At 40.7% G+C, this 20,300-nt stretch overlaps 1 protein-coding gene across 1 annotated transcript in view; it reads right to left on the bottom strand.

The window, feature by feature from the left end:
* Positions 1–313: 313 nt before the first annotated feature.
* Positions 314–20,300, bottom strand: part of LOC123571756 (uncharacterized) — a 30,350-nt gene continuing 10,363 nt past the window's right edge. Inside the window, exons 4-5 of the mRNA XM_074034007.1 lie at positions 4,935–5,030; positions 314–463 (exon numbers count right to left, since the gene is read on the bottom strand). Of these exons, the coding sequence (XP_073890108.1) occupies positions 314–463; positions 4,935–5,030 (246 nt within the window). The remainder of the gene's footprint in view (positions 464–4,934; positions 5,031–20,300) is intronic.

The following is a 20,300-nucleotide window of genomic DNA, read 5'->3' as shown; positions in this document are numbered from 1 at the left end:
GGATTTCCAAGTTAAAGGTGTCATTTTGGGGCCATCGACTGTTGTTATCTATTGTGTACTGGGGTCGGGCTGTATTACAATAAAAGACTAAATGCTTAAGCCAAGTTTGGCGAGGTTGTGAAGAAGACAGCACAGTGGACAGGGTGTAGGAATGTGGGATTGTTTGGAACCCATGTGGACTGATGAGAAGAAACTCAGGGTGTCTCTTTTTGTTTTAGGCATCCCCAGACAAAAGACAGAGACTTGAAATCTTTTCTCTAAAGAGGACAGTCAAGGTGAGAAGAAACTGGGTGTCCCCCAGATTTCCTCTAGCTTAGTCCCACTGGTCCTTCAGGGACCAGGAGAGCAGACCTGACTTTCCCAGGTACTGAGAGAAAGCCAGGGGAGGGCAGATCTTATCATTCAGCTGGATTAATGTCTGATGTTGGGTGTTCTGGTTAGAATCGGCAAAGAGTCCTTCAGGCTGGAGCCACAAAAGGAAGACAGAAAAAGAGAAAGAAGGAGAAGGGAGGATAAGAGGAGGAGGGGAGAGAGTGAAATACCCATTATGGGTGGTTGGAGGTGATTTCAGGAGGAAATTCCTGAGATTTGAGTGTTTAGAGAACTCACTGGGGAGTAGCCCCGGCCAGAGCCTCACAGCCCCCTTTAGGTTAATTGTCCTCCTCACCCAAATTGCTCGAAAAGTGATGTGAGAGAAAAGATGAGGCAGATGGCCAGAGACCCTCAGGATCCAGGAATTTACTTAGGATGAGCTGCCATAGCCTATTGCTTCCTGGGTTGCAAGAAAGCCTCTGCCCCCAGCACCCATCCCAGGTTTCGGCACCAAATGTAAGACTTACAGAAAGAGGAAAGAAACACAAAATGCAGCTGACAGTTAAAGACAGGTTTACTTTAGATAAAACCTGAGAGGGGCATCTGGCTGATTTTTGGTTATGAGTGCTTTCGTTTTTTTTAAAGACTAAGAGTATATATTAGGGTGAGGGGGCTTATTATAAGCTTGGAATGTTTTTGTGTGAGGGAGAAGTTTTATAGAGGGGTTGGAATGTCTCTGGAAGGAGGAGAGGTTATTTTGGAGCAGACATCTTTCCAGCAGGAGGAGAGTTATTTGGGGGCTGGCATCTTCCCGGCCAGAGTGGGGCTATCTTGGGGCTAGCATGTCTCTGGTTGAGGAAGAGTTTGACATGTTTTTGGTTGGAGATGTTATTTGTAGTTTATGGTCATGTTGATCTTAGCCATTAGACTGATGCCCTTTGGATTTAGGTGGTTTTTGATTAAGGTGAATTTTAAAATGATGTGCTTGTCCATGATGGTGATGATCCTGCTTTGTCACCTTTATCCCAAGTGTATAGCAATACAGATATAATAAGCAAATGATATGGTAAACAAATGATATAGTAAGCAAATGATATAATAAGCAAATTGCAATGAGAAGGGGAAAAGGGAAAATATATCTATATATTTACACTCACCAGACTATGGAGGATTCATCACCAGACTGGGAAGCATCAGCCTGGGCTCCAGAGTTGGACACTACACTCACCAGACTATGGAGGATTCATTATCAGCCCAAAAAGCAACAGCCTGGGCTCCAGAGTTGGCCACTACACTCAAGATTATGGTGTAATCTAAGGAAGATTCATCATCAGACCAGGAAGCAACAGCCTGGGTTCCAGAGTTGGCCACTCATCCGTGCATAAACAAGGAGAGGGCTCATGAATTTTGGCACAGCCTGGGACCCTAGCTCTTCTTGTAACAAGTTGTTCGGCATGAGGCCTGGTCACGAGGGCCCTTTGCGACTGCGATCAAGGAACACAAAAAGGTCAACATGTTTTTGTGATTATCTGTTGTTTTTCAATAACTAACGTATAGGAATAGGTTGAAATAGAGATTCCTCTGAAAAAGTGCTGGATGAATACATCAAGGGACTCACACAACCTGTTCTGGAACTTGGTGACTATTGTTTGTGTCCATGTTCAATTGAGTTCAAATTTAATATTTAACTTTTCCTCCACATTTGACCTCAGTTTAATATTCAATTGTAGGAAAATACCCTTACAGATACATGGGGAAGGCATAGTTGTTATAGATTACAGATACAGGGTAAGCACAGGAGGCTTAAAAGCATAATTAATAAAAACTACACCTACCATGGCCAATGCCAATGCCAGTTAGATAGCCAGTCCATGATGGGGTGCTGATGGTTAGATTCTAACCGTTTTACTTGTTTTTGCATATCTTGGGCAAGGACAGTAATACTGAGAATCATCAGGAATATACACAAAACATTCAGTATGCAGTAAGATGCAAACCTCTCCTTGGGCTGCAGTAAGCGTATGTAATGCCATTCAATTTTGCAACACAACAGTATGCAGCTGAGCAAATTCATCCGATAAAAACATAATCCCAATGCTACTATCATTAAGAGCCTTTTCTACATGTAAGCTTAATATTTTAATTTGTTTTTGTAGCAGGATTATACCGGTGGCAGAGGAGAATACTGTGATAGGGTACCACCACCAGGGAGTCTGGTGCATTTGTAACCAGCCAGGTTTGTAAGTATCTAGATTACTGGGGAGGGGAATATTATCCTGGACTGTGAATGGAATTAATGGCCACCCCTAAGTGCATATCTCCATCCAGTGTTGGGGCAGGTATCACCACCCATAGGATCCACATACCCAGAGGGCCCTCAGGGGACAGCAATGGTTTTACTATAATTATAGTGTATATGGTGTTATTAAAGTAAGAAAGAGATTGTGTTTCACTGGGGGCAGTGTTATTTGGAGTACGTATTGACAATTGTCTGGTGGGAGAAACCCCAGAATGGCATTGGAGGAGCCATGTAAGGCCTCCAAACAAAGTGGGGCTATATGGAGTCCAGCTACCAGCACAGTAGGCTCCCAGTATAAGCCATTCCAGGCATATTGGGCAGCATACCAAGGCTTTTGGTGCAAGGCAAGGGCGGAGTTCACCTTTCACCTGACTTGGGCAAAGATAGATTGCTTGATTTGGTCAAAGGAAGTCCCGATTGGATTGCAAGTGTTGTTTTTGTGGCCCCACTGGTAGTGACATAGCCATTCAGAAATGTTGGCAGGGATGACTCTCCAGGGTAGTCCATTTCCTGCAGCCTCTGGCAATTCAACTCATAGCTAGCAGCGGTTACTCAGTCGATTTACTCATTTTCGTCCTCAGACATGACTATCTAGGTACTGATTACTAGCAGACAGGTTATTCTCTGTAGTAACAAAAACAGAGAGAAACATGGTATTATCTCTTCATTTTCTGCCCCCATAGCTATAAGTTCACCAGCCCTAGGGGTCGGGATCTGATGAGTGTTTTACCCATACTTTGGCCCCAGGACTTAAATGTCCACTTAAGTCCCAGGACTTAAGCCAACTCTGATGGACCCAAATCTCCAGTTGTATGTGTTGTTTCTATTGGGGTAGAAATTTCCTCTGGGGTTAATTGCTGACAGGGTGTTACCAGTAGCTGGGCAACCTGCATGTGCAGCTTTATGGCAAAAGAATCTGGGGTGGTATTGTATAAAATGATTTTTAACTCTCCCCGGTAATCATTATCAATTATACCACCATACACTATAATGCCTCTCACTGCAAGGCTTGAACGTGTTGTAATCCATTCATCCACATTCAAGTTTGCAGTTATGGTGGCAATATTGGCCTGTTGATCTGCCTGCTGATTGAATAGTCTTGTAAGAGAAAGCAGAGATGCATGAGCATCTGTAGGCATATCACTGTATGGAAAACAGTGATAATGGTGGTGTGCACCAGGATTTAGATATCTTCCCAGTATTGTTTTCCCCAAACCTCTTTATTCCCAATTAATCATTGGTTTTGTTCCCATTGGGGAATACAGGTAGTAAGACCATTTGCTACTGACCAAGAGTTGGTATACAAGTGAAAAATCTCTCTGGCCTCCTCCTGAGTAGCTCAGAGGATGGCTACCAATTCAGTCAGCTGATTGCTCCCACCCCTTTCTTCATCAGAAATGCATATGTTTTTTTTTTTTAAATAGGATTATAAACTATGACCTTCTAGCATTGGATCCCACCAATATATTTGGTGGATCCATCAATAAACCAAGCATGCTTCTGATCCTTTGGGCTTAGTTCTTTAAAGGATTTGCCCCATTGGATGGGGAAGATTTCTTTCCCTATCTGTAGGTCTTGCTCAGTGGTTTCCCGAGTTGGCAAATTTGGTAAAAACGATACCCCCTTTGGTCCTGGCTTAGCCCTATCTTTTATATACCATTTCCATTTTATAAAGCTACTTTTTTGAGCACGCCCTATTCAATGGATTTTGGGGGAGCTCATGACCCAAGTCATAATAGGAATTTCAGGCCTCATAAAGACATCATGGTTGAAGCAGAGGTGCTCTGTTTCCAGCAAAGCCCAATAGCAAGCTAACAGTTGCTTTTCAAAAGGGGTATAAGCTTTGCCGGCCTCTGTCAGCTTCCAGGTCCAAAATCCCAAAGGCACCCTCTTCCCATCTTGTTTTTGCCAAGGGCTCCAATCAGCATGTTGATCTAGGACAGTTACTTGCAGTTACTGGCCCATCCTGTAAGGGCCATAGATCCAGGGCCAGTTGCACCGCTTGTTTAGCTTGTTCAAAAGCCATGTTCTCTTTCTTTCCCCAGTGAAAGTCATAGTTTTTTCTAGTGACTGCATGAAGAGGTTGTAAAATGTTACTCAAGTGGGGAATATGATGTCTCCAGAATCCAAACAAGCCAATAAATTGTTGTGCCTCCTTTTTAGTGGTAGGTATTGCAAATTCTAGTATTTTAACCTTAGCCTTTGGTAGAATTGACTGTTTCCCTGCATTCCATAGGATGCCAAGGAACTTCACAGTTTGTGCAGGTCCTTGAATTTTACTCGGGTTAATTTCCCATCCTTGAGATAGGAGCTGGGTTTTTACCTGCTCCAAGTCCCGGCTAATTAGTTCTTCAGTTTTACCCCGACCTGGCCACTCGGACAGCTGTATTTTTTCAGCAATAAGCTGATAGCTTTGAGCCTGAGCAGTCAAGACATAGGTCTGGCATTGGGTCAGGGCCAGTCTGGAAGTCAGATTAGCATTTTCCTTTTCTGGCTTACATTTCTCTTGCAGCAACAAGTCCCTATCTTGATATATTAACTTTTAAGCAGTAAGCAAGCACCATCCCCACCAGGAAATTCCCTCAGTGTCCCCTTTACCAACTGGGATTCCCTGCAGTGCCTCACACACAGCCAATGGTTTATAATGCACTAATTTAGATTTCTCAGTTTTCACAAAGGCCAGTTCCCCTGGATCATTTAATCGCCCAGTGGGGAGAACTAGGGGAGTTCCCATCCAGGATATGGGAAGTCCCTGAGCCTCCAGCTCTGTTCTTTCAACTGAAAAATGACATACTTTCCTTTTTGAATCCTGTTCATGATGCCAAAAAATGTTCTTTGCAGGAAATGTGCAAAGGGAAAAGAAAAGACACACACACAATACCTTTAAGGGTAAACAGCCTTTATCCGAAGCATACGGCAATACAGATTTAATAAGCAAATGATACAATAAGCAAATGATATTGAAGGGGTGACCTGCCCCTCCACACCTGTGGGCATTTCTCATCAAGTGGAATGAGACACTTGAGAAAAGAAATGAGATACAGAGGCAAAGTATAGAGAAAGAAAAAGTGGGCCCAGGGGACCCGTGCTCAGTATACAGAGGACCCGCACCAGCCCCGGTCTCTGAGTTCTCTCAGAATTTTTGATCATTATCTTTACCATCTTGGAAAAGGGGAAGCGGCAGGACAATAGGGTCATAGTAGGGAGAAGGTCAGCAGAAAGACATATGAATAAAGATCTCTGTGACATGAATAAGTTTAAGGAAAAGTGCTGTGCTTTGATGTGCATATATGCAAACATCTCCATAAACATTTTCAGTGCATAAAGAGCAGCACTGCTGCTAGGACACCCCACCTCCAGCCCTAAGGTGGTTTTCTCCTATCTCAGTAAATAGAACAGATAATCAGGTTTTACACCGAGAAGTTCCATTGCCCAGGGATGGGCAGGAGACAGATAGACAGATGCCTTTCTCTATCTCAACTGCCAAAAGGCCTTCTTTCCTCTTTCTTTTTTTTTTTGAGCCCGAGTCTCACTCTGGTCCCCCAGGCTGGAGTGCGATGGCACGATCTTGGCTCACCGCAACCTCCACCTCCTGGGTTCAAGCGATTCTCCCGCTTTAGCCTCCTGAGTAGCTGGGATTACAGGCGCCTGCCACCATACTCTGCTAATTTTTGTATTTTTAGTAGAGACCGGGTTTCACCATGTTGGCCAGGCTGGTCTCGAACTCCTGACCTCAGGTAATCCTCCCGCCTTGGCCTCCCAAAGTGCTGGGATTACAGGCTTGAGCCACCGTGCCCGGCCTCTTTCCTTTTTTACTAATCCTTCTCAGCACAGACCCTTCACGGGTGTCGGGCTGGGGGACGATCAGGTCTTTCCCTTCCCACGAGGCCATATTTCAGACTATCACATAGGGAGAAACCTTGGACAATACCTAGCTTTCCTAGGCAGAGGTCCCTGTGACCTCCCGCAGTGTATGTGTCCCTGGGGACCTGAGATTAAGAGAATGGTGATGACTTTTAACCAGCATACTGCCTTCAGGCACTTGTTTAACAAAGCACATCCTGCACAGCCCTAAATCCATTAAACCTTGAGTCACCACAGCACGTCTCTTGCAAGGACAGTGTTGGGGGTAGGGTTACAGATTAACAGCATCTCAAATACAGAACAAAATGGAGTCTCTTATGTCTACTTCTTTCTGTATAGACACAGTAACAGTCTGATCTCTCTTTCTTTTTCCCACAGATATAATAAGATAATTGCAATGGGAAGGTGAGAAGGAAAAAGATAAAAATATATATTCACCAGATTATAGAGGAATCATCACCAGATGGGGGAAGCAACAGCCTGGGCTCCAGAGTCAGCCACCCATCTGTGCACAGAATGAGGAGAGGTCTCATGAGGCTTTGGTGTGGCCTGGGACCCTAGGTCTTTTTGTAAGTTGTTCGGCATGAGGCCCAGTCATGAGGGCCCTTTGAAACTGGGCTCAAGGAACACAAAAAGGTCAACTTGTTTTCACAATTGTCTGTTGTTTTTCAATAACTAACATACAGGAATAGACTGAAATAGAGATTTCTCTGAAACAGTGCTGGATGAATGCATCAAGGGGCTCACACACCTGTTCGGGGACTTGGTGACCATTGTTTGTGTCCACTTTCAGTTGTGTATTTAACTTTTCCTCCACAGCATGTAGGGAAGGGGAAAATGCCAGTGATCATCCTCCAGCCTAACAAAAAAATTTGCAAATAACCTATTCCTTTCAGAAAACAATGAAGTTCATTTAAATATGATTTAGAGGGTTAAAAGTTATTCAGTAAGAAAGCTATCCAGGGTACAGATGATTTTGTATAGATTAAAGGGTATTATCACAGGACATAGCAACAGCACTGAAGCCCAAGCGTCTTGTGTATCACTGTCCTGAATTCCTGGCTTCTCTGTCAAAAAAGATAGCCTGGACTCCACTCATCACACCACCCTAAGCAGCAGGAGGGGGAATCAAATAAGGGCAGCCTCTTCCTTTCAGGACACATTCCAGGGCATCTCAAAACACTTCCACTAACAATGCATCTGTTCCTGGATTTCTATGAGTTTTTTTCAAAGTGAAAATTGAGTTGTATTGATGTGGTTTGGACATTTTGTCCCCTCCAAATCTCATATTGAAATGTGACCTCCAGTGTTGGAGGTGGGTCTAGCAGAAGGTGTTTGGGTCATGGGGGTGGATTCCTCATGAATGGTTTGGTGCCCTTCTTGCAGTAATGAGTGAGTTCTTGCTCTGAGGTCATGTGAGATCTGCTTGTTTAACAGTGTGGCATCTCCCTTACCCCTCTTCCTCCCTCTCTTACCATGTAACATTCTAGCTTCGCTTCACCTTCCACCATGATTGGAAGCTTCCTGAGGCCTCACCAGGAGCAGATGCCACTGCCATGCTTCTGTACAGCCTGCAGAATTATGAGCCATAAATAAAGCTCTTTTCTTTATAAATTAACCAGCCTCAAGTATTATTCCTTTCTAGCAATGACAATGAACCACACAAAGACTTTAGTTATAACAAGATAATATGAGACTCATTTCTTTAAACCTGCTAACTAATGTACTGGAGTTCACAAATAGATTTTTCCAGTGTTAAACCATTCTTTGATTCCAAGGATGAATCCAATTTGGCTTGGGTGCTGTTTTTTGTTTTTGTTTTTGTTTTAATATCTAAACATTACTAGACTTGGTTTCTTAGTATTTTGTTTACCGTTGTTATCTCTATATTCATAAGTGAGATTGAACTATCATTTTCCTTTCTCTTCTTTCCTGTTGTACTGGATTTTGTAGCAATTTTAAACAAACTTCATAAAATGCATTGTAGAATATTCCTCCTTTCTCATTCTTCATAAGAGTTTGTATGAGATTTGGTTTATCTGTTCCTTGAACGTTGGTGGGAGTGAGTGTGATTGACTCTCTCACCTCCTTCTACTCTGAAAATCTCACCTCAGTGAGGCCTCCCTGCTTTCTGTTTCAAAGAGCAACGTGCCAGTCTCCCCCCTCACTCCCAGAATTCCTGATCCTCCTTACCTTGCTCTAATTTTAGTTTTTCCATAACGACTCACAGTTTTTAACATATTATGTGTTTTTATTATCTTAAATTTTATCTATCTCTCACCTCCTCAACTAGAATATATATTCTAGAAGAGCAGGTGCTCTCTGTTGTGAGCACTGATGTATCCCAGAATCCTAGAAGGATATCAAATGCAGGTGTATCTGTCAGGAAAGTTTACACTACTTGCTATAACAACCACCCTGGAATCTTGGAATTTTAGAAAATAAGAATTTATTTCCTAATTACATCATTTCTGTTACACTGAGCAGCTCTGCCTGGCAGTTTACGTTCAAGCAGTGACTTCACACACAGGTTCTTCCATTACCTGGCAATACCACGCAGGAGTCCTTTGCTTGAAGCCACTGGGACAAGGAAAGTCAGGCATTTCTTTTGTGTCTCACCCTGGATCTTAAGAAACCACATTCCATTGATCAAAACTCAATCACATAGTTCACCAAACTACAGAATAGTCTGGAGAGAATGGAATTTTCCAGTGTAGCCAGGAAAATACAAAGGAAATCATTTGATGAACATTACCTCTACCCTCATAGATGTTCAAGTAAAAACTGCTGAATGAATTGAATTAATTTACTTCTATAACTGTTTGGTACTGCTTTGGTCTTGTTCTTCCTCAGGTAGACGTGTAATTTGTAATTTTTAAAATAACAGTACTGTGTGGTTTATATTTCTTCTTGGGACTGTATTAGTAGATTATATTTTTCTAGAAAATTATTCACTAAAGTGTTCAAGTATATTAGCCTGAGTTATTTATAATATTAGCATTCTTTTTGTAATCTCCGCTGCCTGTATTGCTGTGTTGTTTTTATTTCTAAATTGTATTGTTTGTAGGCCTTCTCTTTCTTTATGTGGTTATTCTTGCTAGGTTTTTGTCTACTGTTTTGTCCTCTTAACAAACAAGCATTTGGCTTTGTCAACCATGTCTACTGTATCTTTATTTCACTTAAATTACTTTCCCCTTTTATAGCTGTATTCAATTTCTTTTATTTCTCTGAGCTTTTTTTTTTTTTAATCTTATGAAGTGGACAATTTGCTCATTAATTTGTAGAATTTTTGTTTTCTAATATAATTTTCTAAATACTATTTTAGCTATAACTCATACATTTATACATATACTATTTTTATTTTTATTATTATTTAGATAATTGTTTTATAATATTTAAAAATGAGGTCCTATGTCATTATTTTCTATTGAAATTTGTACAATGAGCATTGAATTTGAAATATAATGATGCAAACTCTTTAATACTTATTGAAATTTGCTTTTGGCTTAGTATGTTGTGAAGTTTTACAGCTCTTCTGTGTGTACTTGAAAATAACATGCATTCTATATTTACTGGGTGTTAGGTTTGGTATTTATTAATCAAATCTTTCAATTGTGTTGTTCAAATCTGCTCTCTTTCCTAATTTTTGTCTGTATGCTTTTTCAGTTACTAAGACACTTGTACTAAGATCATCTATTATGAAAATAGATTAGTCTTTTTCTTCTTGCAATTCTGTGAGTTTTGCATTATATGGTATGAGAGTGTGTTATTGAAAGCATTTCTATGTATTGCCAGTATATTTAGAATTGTTGTATGATTCCTTTTCTTCCCCAAAATGTCTCTTGTAAACTCTAAATTTCCCCATATAAATAGCTGTATTGCAGATGGCTGGATTGAGTTTTCTGTCCAATCTGTTTATGTGCATTATCTAATTAGTGAGGTGTTTCTCCATTTAAGGTATTGTGATTATGAATGCATGTGGCATTATTTCTCTCATCTTATTATATCTTTCTATTTTCTCTTTTCTCTATGTGTCTTTTCTACTTTCCTTCTTGTAATTAAGTGTAAAATTTTACTCCATGTATTCCTCTGCTTTTATAGAAGTTGTACACTGCATTTCTCTTCATTCAGGATTTGACTTAATATATTAACACACATACCTAATTCAAAGTCTAAATCAGGATCTCCACCCGCTTCCAGACACTGAAAAGGAACTTAGAGCACTTTCACTCTTCTCATTTTCTTCTTCTTCTAAATACTATAGTTACCCAATATTTCTCTTCTATTTTTCGCTGCAACAATTGTAAATTGTCATTGTTTTTATGCAAACAGTGCTCAAGTATCCTCCCTGTTTACCACTTTCTATTGTCACCATGCCTTTTGTTTTCAACTTTTCCTTCTAGACAATTTTTCTTCTTCACGAAATAGTCCTTTAGTGATTGTCTGTTGGTGGAAAATATTATCAGTTTTAATTTTCTGGGAATATCTTTGTTTTGCCCTTGTTTTTGAAGAGCGTTTACTGAGGTATACAATTCAAAGTTGACAATTATTTTCTACAAATCATTGAGAATATCGTACAATATAAATTATTGCTGTGCTATCTTTTTTTTTTCTTTTTTCTTTTTTTTTAAGTTCTGGGATACATGTATAAAACGTGGAGGTTTGTTACATAGGTATACATGCGTCATGGTGGTTTGCTACACCTATCAACCAATCTTCTAGGTTTTAAGCCCTGCATGTATTAGATATTTGTCCTAATGTTCTTCCTCCCCTTGCCTCCTATCCCCCGACAAGCCCTGGTGTTTAATGTTCCCCTCACTGTGTCCATGTGTTCTCATTTTTCAACTCCCACTTATGAGTGAGAACATGCAGTGTTTCATTTTCTGTTCCTGTGTGAGTTTGCTGAGGATGATTGTTTCCAGTTTCATCCATTCCAGTTCATGCAAAGGACATGAACTCATTCTTTTTTATTGCTGCATAGTATTCCATGGTGTATATGTGCCCCATTTTCTTTATTCAGGCTATCATTGATGGACATTTGGGTTGGTTCCAAGTCTTTGCTATTGTAAATAGTGCTGTAATAAACATACGTGTGCATGTGTCTTTATAGTAGAATGATTTATAATCCTTTGGATATATACCCAATAATGGGATGTCTGGGTCAAATGGTACTTCTTGAGGAATCGCCAGACTGTCTTCCACAATGGTTAAACTAATTTACACTCCCACCAACAGTGTAAAAGGGTTCCTATTTCTCTACATCCTCTCCAGCATCTGTTGTTTCCTGATTTTTTAATGATCGCCATTCTAACTGGCGTGAGATGGTGTCTCATTGTGGTTTTGATTTGCATTTCTCTCGTGACCAGAGATGATGAGCTTTTTTCACATGTTTGTTGGCAGCATAAATGTCTTCTTTTGAGAAATGTCTGTTCATCTCCTTCACCCACTTTTTGACAGGGCTGTTTGTTTTTTTTTCTTGTAAATTTGTTGAAGTTCCTTGTAGATTCTGGATACTAGCTCTTTGTCAGATGGATAGATTGCAAAAATTTTCTCCCATTCTGTAGGTTGCATACTCACTCTGATGATGGTTTTTTTGGTGTGCAGAAGCTTTTTAGTTGAATTAGATCCCATTTGTCAATTTTGGCTTTTGTTGCAATTACTCTTGGTGTTTTAGTCATAAAGTCTTTGCCCATGCCTATGACCTGAATGGTATTGCCCAGGTTTTCTTCTAGGGTTTTTATGGTTTTCAGTTTTACATTTACATCTTTAATCCATCTTGAGTTAATTTTTGTATAAGGTGAAGGAAGGGGTCCAGTTTCAGTTTTCTCCATATGGCTAGCCAGTTTTCCCAGCACCATTTATTAAATAGGGAATCCTTTCCCCATTGCTTGTTTTTGTCAGGCTTGTTGAATATCAATTGGTTGTAGATGTGTGGTGTTATTTCTGAGGCCTCTGTCCTGTTCCATTGGTCTATATATCTGTTTTGGTACCAGCACCATGCTGTTTTGGTTACTGTAGCATTGTAGCATAGTTTGAAGTTAGGTAGTGTGATGCCTTCAGCTTTGTTCTTTTTGCTTAGGATTGTCTTGGCCATACGGGTTCTTTTTTGGTCCCATATAAAATTGAAAGTAGTTTTTCTAGTTCTGTGAAGAAAGTCAATCATAGATTAATGGGAATAGCATTGAATCTGTAAATTACTTTGGGCAGTATGACCATTTTCACACTATTGAGTCTTTCTATCCATGAGCATGGAATGTTTTTCCATTGGTTTCTGTCCTCTTTTATTTCCTTAAGCAGTGGTTTGTAGTTCTCCTTGAAGAGGCCCTTCATTTCCCTTGTAAGTTGTATTCCTCGGTATTGTATTGTCTTTGTGGCAATTGGGAGTGAGAGTTTACTCATGATTTCTCTCTCTGCTGGTCTATTATTGGTGTATAGGAATGCTTGTGATTTTTGAACATTGATTTTGTTTCCTGAAACTGCTGAAGTTGCTTATCAGCTTAAGGAGTTTTTTGGCTGAGACAATGGGGTTTTCTAAATATACAATCATGTCAGCTGTAAACAGGGACAATTTGACTTCCTCACTTCCTACTTGAATACCATTTATTTCTTTCTCTTGCCTGATTGCCTTGGCCAGAATTTCCAATACTATGCTGAATAGGAGTGGTGAGAGAGGGCATCCTTGTCTTGTGCCAGTTTTCAAAGGGAATGCTTCCAGCTTTTGCCCATTCTGTATGATTATTGACTATGAGTTTGTCATAAATAGCCCTTGTTTCATCAATACTTAGTTTATTGAGAGTTTTTAGCATAAAGGGGTGTTGAGTTTTATCGAAGTCCTTTTCTGCATCTATTGAGATAATCATGTATTTTTTGTCATTGGTTCTGTTTATGTGATGGATTCCTTTTATTGATTTGCATATGTTGAACAAGACTTGTGTCCCAGGAATGAAGCTGATTTGATCGTGGTGGATAAGCTTTTGGATGTGCTGCTAGATTTGGTTTGCCAGTATTTTATTGAGGATTTTTGCATCGATTTTCATCAGGGATATTGGCCTGAAATGTTCTTATTTTATTGTATCTCTGCCAGGTTTTGGAATAAGGATGATGCCGGCCTCATAAAATGAGTTAGAAAGAAGTCTCTCTTTTTCTATTTGGAATAGTTTCAGAAGAAATGGTACCAGCTTTTCTTTGTACTTCTGGTGGAATTAGGCTGTGAATCTGTCTGGTCCTGGGCTTTTTTTTTGGTTGGTAGGCTGTTAACTACTGTCTCCATTTCAGAACTTGTTACTGGTCCATTCAGGGATTCAACTTCTTCCTAGTTTATTCTTGGGAAGAGGTTTGTGTTCAGGAATTAGTCCATTTCTTCTAGATTTTCTAGTTTATTTGCATAGAAGTGTTTATATTATTCTCTGATGATAGTTTGTTGTTGATTTGGGGTAGAGAGTTTCACAGACGTTTATTAGGTCTGCTTGGTCCAGGGCTGAGTTCAAGTCCTGAATATCCTTGTTAATTTTCTGTCTTGTTGATCTGTTTAATATTGACAGTGGAGTGTTAAAGTCTCCCACTATTATTGTGTGTGAGTCTAAGTCTCTTTGACGGTCTCTAGGAACTTGTTTTATGAATCTGGGTGCTCCTGTATTGGGTGCCTATATTTTTAGGATAGTTAGCTCTTCTTGTTGCATTGATTCCTTTACCATTATGTAATGCATTTCTTCTTTTTTTTTTTAATCTTTCTTCACTTAAAGTCCATTTTATCAGAGACTAGGATTGCAACCCCTGCCTTTTATTTTTTTTTTTCCATTTACTTGGTAAATATTCCTCTATCACTTTACTTTGAACCTATGTGTGTCGCATGGGTCTCCTAAATACAGCACGCCAGTGAGTCCTGACTCTTTATCCAATTTGCTTGTCTGTGTCTTTTAATTGGGCATTTAGCATTGGGGCATTTAGCCCACTTACATTTAAGGTTAATATTGCTATGTGTGAATTTGATCGTGTCCTCATGGTGCTAGCTAGTTATTTTGCACATTAGTTGAGACAGTTTCTTCATAGTGTCATTGGTCTTTACATTTTGATGTGTTTTTGCAGTAGTTAATACCAGTTTTTCCTTTCCATATTTACTGCTTCCTTCAGGAGCTCTTGTAAGGCAGGCCTGGTGGTGACAAAATCCCTCAGCATTTGCTCATCTGTTAAGGATTTTATTTCTCCTTTGTTTATGAAGCTTAGTTTGGCTGGATATGAAACTCTGGGGTGAAAACTTTTTTCTTTAAGAAAGTTGAATATAGGCCCCCACTTTCTTCTGGCTTGTAGGGTTTCTGCAGAGAGATTGCTGTTAGTCTGATGGGCTTCCTTTTGCAGATAACCCGAGCTTTCTCTCTAGCTGCGCTTAACATTTTTTTCCCTTGGTTTCAAACTTGGAGAGTCTGGTAATTATGCGTCTTGGAGTTTCTCTTCTCGAGAAATATCTTAGTTGTGTTCTCAGTATTTTCTGAAGTTGAATGTTCTTCTGTATTGCTAGGTTGGGGAAGTGCACCTGCATAATGTCCTGAAGTGTGTTTTCCAACTTGGTTCCATTCTCCCTGTCACTTTCAGGTACACCAATCTGTCGTAGGTTTGGCCTTTTCACATAGTCCCATATTTCTTGGAGGCCTTGTTCATTCCTTTTTATTCTTTTTTCTCTAATCTTGTCTTCCCATCTTATTTCAGTTAGTTGATCTTCAATCTCTGATATCCTTTCTTTTGCTTGATTGATTCAGCTTTTGATACTTGTGTATGCTTCACGAAGTTCATGTGCTGTGTTTTTCAGCCCCGTGAGGTCATTTATGTTCTTCTCTAAACGGGTTATTGTATTTAGCAGTTCCTGTAACCTTTTCTCAAGGTTCTTAGCTTCCTTGCATTGGGTGAGAACATGCTCCTTTAGCTCAGAGGAGTTTGTTATTACCCACCTTCTGAAGCCTACTCCTGTTAATTTGTCAAACTCACTCTCCACTGAGTTTAGTGCCTTTACTGGAGAGGAGTTACAAACATTTGGAGGAGAAGAGGCATTCTGAATTTTGGAATTTTTAACCTTTTTTTGCTGACTTTTCCTCATCTTTCTGGATTTATCTACTTTGATTTTTGAGGCTCATGACCTTTAGAGGGGGTTTTTGTGTGGGCGTCCTTTTAGTTGATGTTGATGTTATTGCTTTCTGTTTGTTAGTTTTTCTTCTAACAGGCCCCCCTTCTGCAGGTCTGCTGGAATTTGCTGGAGGTCTACTCCAGACCCTGTTTGCCTGAAGTGGAGGTTGCACAACAGCAAAGATTGCTGCCTACTCCTTCCTCTGGAAGCTTTGTCCCAGAGGTGCACCCATGTGATGCCAGCTGGCACCCTCCTGTATGAGGTGTCTGTTGACCCCTGCTGGGAGGTATCTCCCAGTCAGGAGGAACCCAGGTCAGGGACCTACTTGAGGCGGCAGTGTGTCCCTTAGCAGAGCTTGAGCACTATGCTGGGAGATCCGTGGCTCTCTTCAGAGCCAGCAGGTAGGAACATTTAGGTCTGCCAAAGCTTCACCTACAGCAGCTCCTTCCCACAGTGTCTCTGTGCAATGGAGATGGGAGTTTTATCTATAAGCCCCTGACTGGGGCTGCTGCCTTTCTTTCAGAGATGTCCTGCCCCTTGAGGAGGAATCTAGAGAGGCAGTCTAGCCACAGCCACTTTGCTGCACTGTGATGAATTCCACCCAGTCCGAACTTCCCAGTCTCCTTAATGTTGTCAGGGGAAAACTGCCTACTCAAGCCACAGTAATGGTGGACGCCCCTCCCCTCACCAAGCTTGATCATCCCAGGTTGACTTTAGACTGCTGTGCTGCTGGTGAGAATTTCAAGTCAGTGGTTCTTAGCTTGCTGGGTTCTGTGGGAGTGGGACCCGCTGAGTGAGACCACCTGGCTCCCTAGCTTCAGCCCCCTTTCCATGGGAGTGAAGAGTTCTGTCTCACTGGGGTTCCATGCACCACTGGGGTATGAGAAAAAAACTCCTGCAGCTAGCTTGGTGTCTGTCCAAACAGCTGCCCAATTTTGAGCTTGAAATCCAGGGTCCTGGTGGTATAGGCCCATGAGGATATCTCTTGGTCTGTGGGTTGCAAAAACCATGGGAAAAGCATAGTATTTGGGCCAGATAGCATAGTCCCTCACGACTTCCCTTGGCTGGGGGAGGAGGGCCCTGGCCCCTTGCACTTCCCTGGTGAGGCAACACCCCACCATGCTTTTGCTGACCTCCATGGGCTGCACTTATTGTCCATCCACTCCCAGTGAGATGAACTGAGTGCCTCAGTTGCAAATGCAAAAATCACCTGCCTTCTGCATTGGTCTCACTGGGAGCTGTAGACCAGTGTTTTTCCTATTCAGCCATCTTGCCAGATGCCCGATGTTGTTCCTTTTTATGGCTGTGTAGTATTCCATGGTGTATATGTACCACAGTTTCTTTATCCAGTCTATCATTGAAGGGCATTTGGGTCAATTCCATGTCTTTGTTATTGTGAATAGTGCTGCAATAAACATTTGCATGCATGTATCTTTATAACAGAATGATTTATATTCCTTTGGGTATGTACCCAGTAATGTGATTGCTGGGTCAAATGGTACTTCTTTTTCTATGTCTTTGAGGAATTGCCACACTGTCTTCCACAATGGTTGAACTAATTTACATTCCCATCAAAAGTGTAAAAGCATCCCTATTTCTCTGCAACCTTGCCAGCATCTGTTGTTTCTTGACTTTTTAATGATCACCATTCTGACTGGTCTGAGACAATATCTCATTGTGGTTTTGATCTGCATTTCCCTAATGATCAACAATGTTGAGCTTTTTTCATATGTTTGTTGGCCGCATGTGTGTGTGTGTTTTAAGAATTGTCTGTTCATACACTTTTCCCACTTTTTAATGGGGTTGTTTTTTTCTTGTAAATTTGCTTAAGTTCCTTATAGATTCTGGATATTAGACCTTTGTCAGATGGACAGTTTGCAAAAATTTTCTCCCAGTTCATAGGTTGTCTGTTCTCTCTGATGATAGTTTCATTTGCTGTGCAGAAGCTCTTTAGTTAAATTAGATCCCGTTTGTCAATTTTTGCTTTGTTGAGGCCTTCTTTGCATATTTGTTATTAAAGGGCAGCTGGATAAAATGCACCCTGCCTTACTTCCTGGTGATAAGTGGTGTTGAGGGAGGTAGAGCAGGAAGTAAGTAGGAAGAGCAGGGAACCAGGAGGAGGATGCAGTTTGAAATGGGGAGGGAGGGGCCAGGGTAGACTCAACTGAGTAGAAAGCACACTGGCAAAGACCAGAAATAGGACAGGAAATGAGACAGGCAAACACCTGGAGGAAGAGAATTCTAGGCAGAATCAAAGGCCTTGAGGCAGGAGCATGTCTGGTCTATTGAAGGAAATAGAAAAAACCTCAATGTCTTAGAGTAGATTGAGGAAAGAGGGGAGCATGGGATATGAGGTCAGATGGTGCAGGGCCTTGCAGGTATAGTGGGAGCCATGGGAAAAGTTCTGAGCTAAGGAATAATATGGCGGAACTGATGTTTTGAAAAGATCATTTGCTGCTATTTTGAGACTAAACATTAGGAGGCTAAAAATAGGCACAGGGATACTGTGAGTCTACTGTAATAATCCAGGTGAGAGATGGAGGTCATACAGTTAAGTGGCAAACAGTTATACCATAAAAACATACATTGAATAACAAGATATTGTTCACTGATTGATTGTAGGGTGTGAGAAAAAGAACAAAGTCAAGGATGGCACCAAGATTTTGTGGCTGCCGCAAATGGAGTAATAGATGTGACATTTATTAGAATAGGAAGACTGTGTGGGAAGCCTATTTGGGTAGTTTGAAAGTAAATCTAGAGATTCCTGTTATACATCCTACTGGAGCAGTCAAGTAAGGAGTTAGATATTCACAATGTGGCACCCATAGGAGGGATCTGGCTGTAAATTTCAGAGTAGCAAATATATTTAAAACCTTGAGACAGTATGACAACTTTATTAGTTTTCTGTTTTCATCATAATAAATCAGCACTAACTTAGGCAAGTAGAACAGAACAAATTTATTGTCTTACCATACTGGAGGTCAGAATTCTGGAACAAGCCTATTTTGAATAAAATCAGTGTGTCACTAGGCTATGTTCTTTTCTGGAGGTTCCTGGGGAGAATCGATTTCCTGCTCATCCTGGCTATTGCCAGAATTTATTTCTTTGAGGTTATAAGACTGAGATCCTCATTTTCTTGCTGGCTGTAAACTGAGATCCTTTCTTAGCTTCTAGAGCTTACCGCATTTCCTTGGCTTGAGGGCCCCTTACTCCATCTTCAAGGCCACCAACAGTGGGACAAGTCCTCATCTTGTATGTCCCTGACCTACTCTTATTTATCTTCTTCTTCCACCTTTTAGGACTCATGTGATTATACTGAGCCCACCTGGATAATCTAAGATAACCTACATCTCAAGACCCTTAAACTTGATCTCATTTGCAAAGTTCTCTTTGCCATGTAAGGTAATATTGTCATATGGTTCAGGGATTACTGCATAGCTACAATCTCAGAAAGAAAATGAGAGTGCATAATGAAGACAGATCAGCTGGGTCTAAACCTGGGGATATTCCTGAATAGAGATGTTAGAGAGATAAGACAGAAACTGGTAAAGAAGACAAAGGAGCAGCCCCTACGTAGGAGGAAAAGAATGGTGAATGTTGATTGCAAGGTGAAGACAGTCTCAAGGGAGGATATGTTAATTGCTGCTGAGACATCGAGAAAGATGGGGACTGAACATTGATCATTGGATTTAGCAACAGGGAGTTTCCTGCTGACCTGGACCTGAGCATTTCAACGGAGTGGTGGGGGCAATGCATGACAGAAGAGAATTCAAGACAGATTAAAAAAAAAAAAAAGATATACCAATGGTTAATGTGCACATGAAAAGATGTTCCACAATATTAGTATTTGGGATTTTCATTTCATTTGGGAAATGAAAATAAAAAGCACAATGAGTTACCACTTCACACACACTCAGAAGGCAATAATCAAGGAAATGGACAATAACAAGAGTTGGGCAGGATTTGAAGATATCCTCACACGTCACTGGTGGAATGTAAAATGGCATAGGTAAAGGTGAAAAATAAAAATGAAATAGTGAGAGGAAGATGGAATACAAGACACTTTACAACAGACAACCCAGTGGAACAAACTGGCTGGTTGGGCATCTGGAATGAATAAGAAGGAGTCAAAAATGAGCAAAATTATGGCTCCTTTTGGATGCAAATCATGACGCCGTCACTTACACCGAAGAAAAATTGCATGACGTACTTCTCTGGATTTTAGTTTCTCCATGTGTACAATGGAGGTTTATGCCTTACAGAATTGTAGAAACTCTAAATGAGAGACTCATGTAAAGCCTACTGAATGACATTATGAATAAAAATTTCATCAGTAGAAAGTAGTTTGAGGATTTGGGTGATGATATCTCTGACATGGATCAGGGATGGAGGGAACCTTGGATAACCACCACTCTGAATGTCTTGTCTGCATTTGAGTGTAATGTCCCTTATGCCATGTCTTCTACCCAATCAGGACCATACTGCCACTTAAGGGGTAATTTCTCTTTCAATCATTAGTTGTTCCAGCACCAAGGAGCTCAGCCTGAGTTGAGGCACATGAGTCAGGAGGCCAGGATCCTTGGGAGATTGACAACAGGAAGCTACTCCCATCTGAATACTCCAGGATTCCAAGGGTGTCTTAGTCTATTTGGCTACTATAACAAAATACCTTATATGTGTAAATCACTGAGCGATTTGTATATAATAGAA

Source organism: Macaca fascicularis, chromosome 1, assembly GCF_037993035.2.
Source record: "Macaca fascicularis isolate 582-1 chromosome 1, T2T-MFA8v1.1".
Taxonomy (NCBI): domain Eukaryota; kingdom Metazoa; phylum Chordata; class Mammalia; order Primates; family Cercopithecidae; genus Macaca; species Macaca fascicularis.
This window is presented reverse-complemented; position numbering and strand designations above follow the sequence as displayed.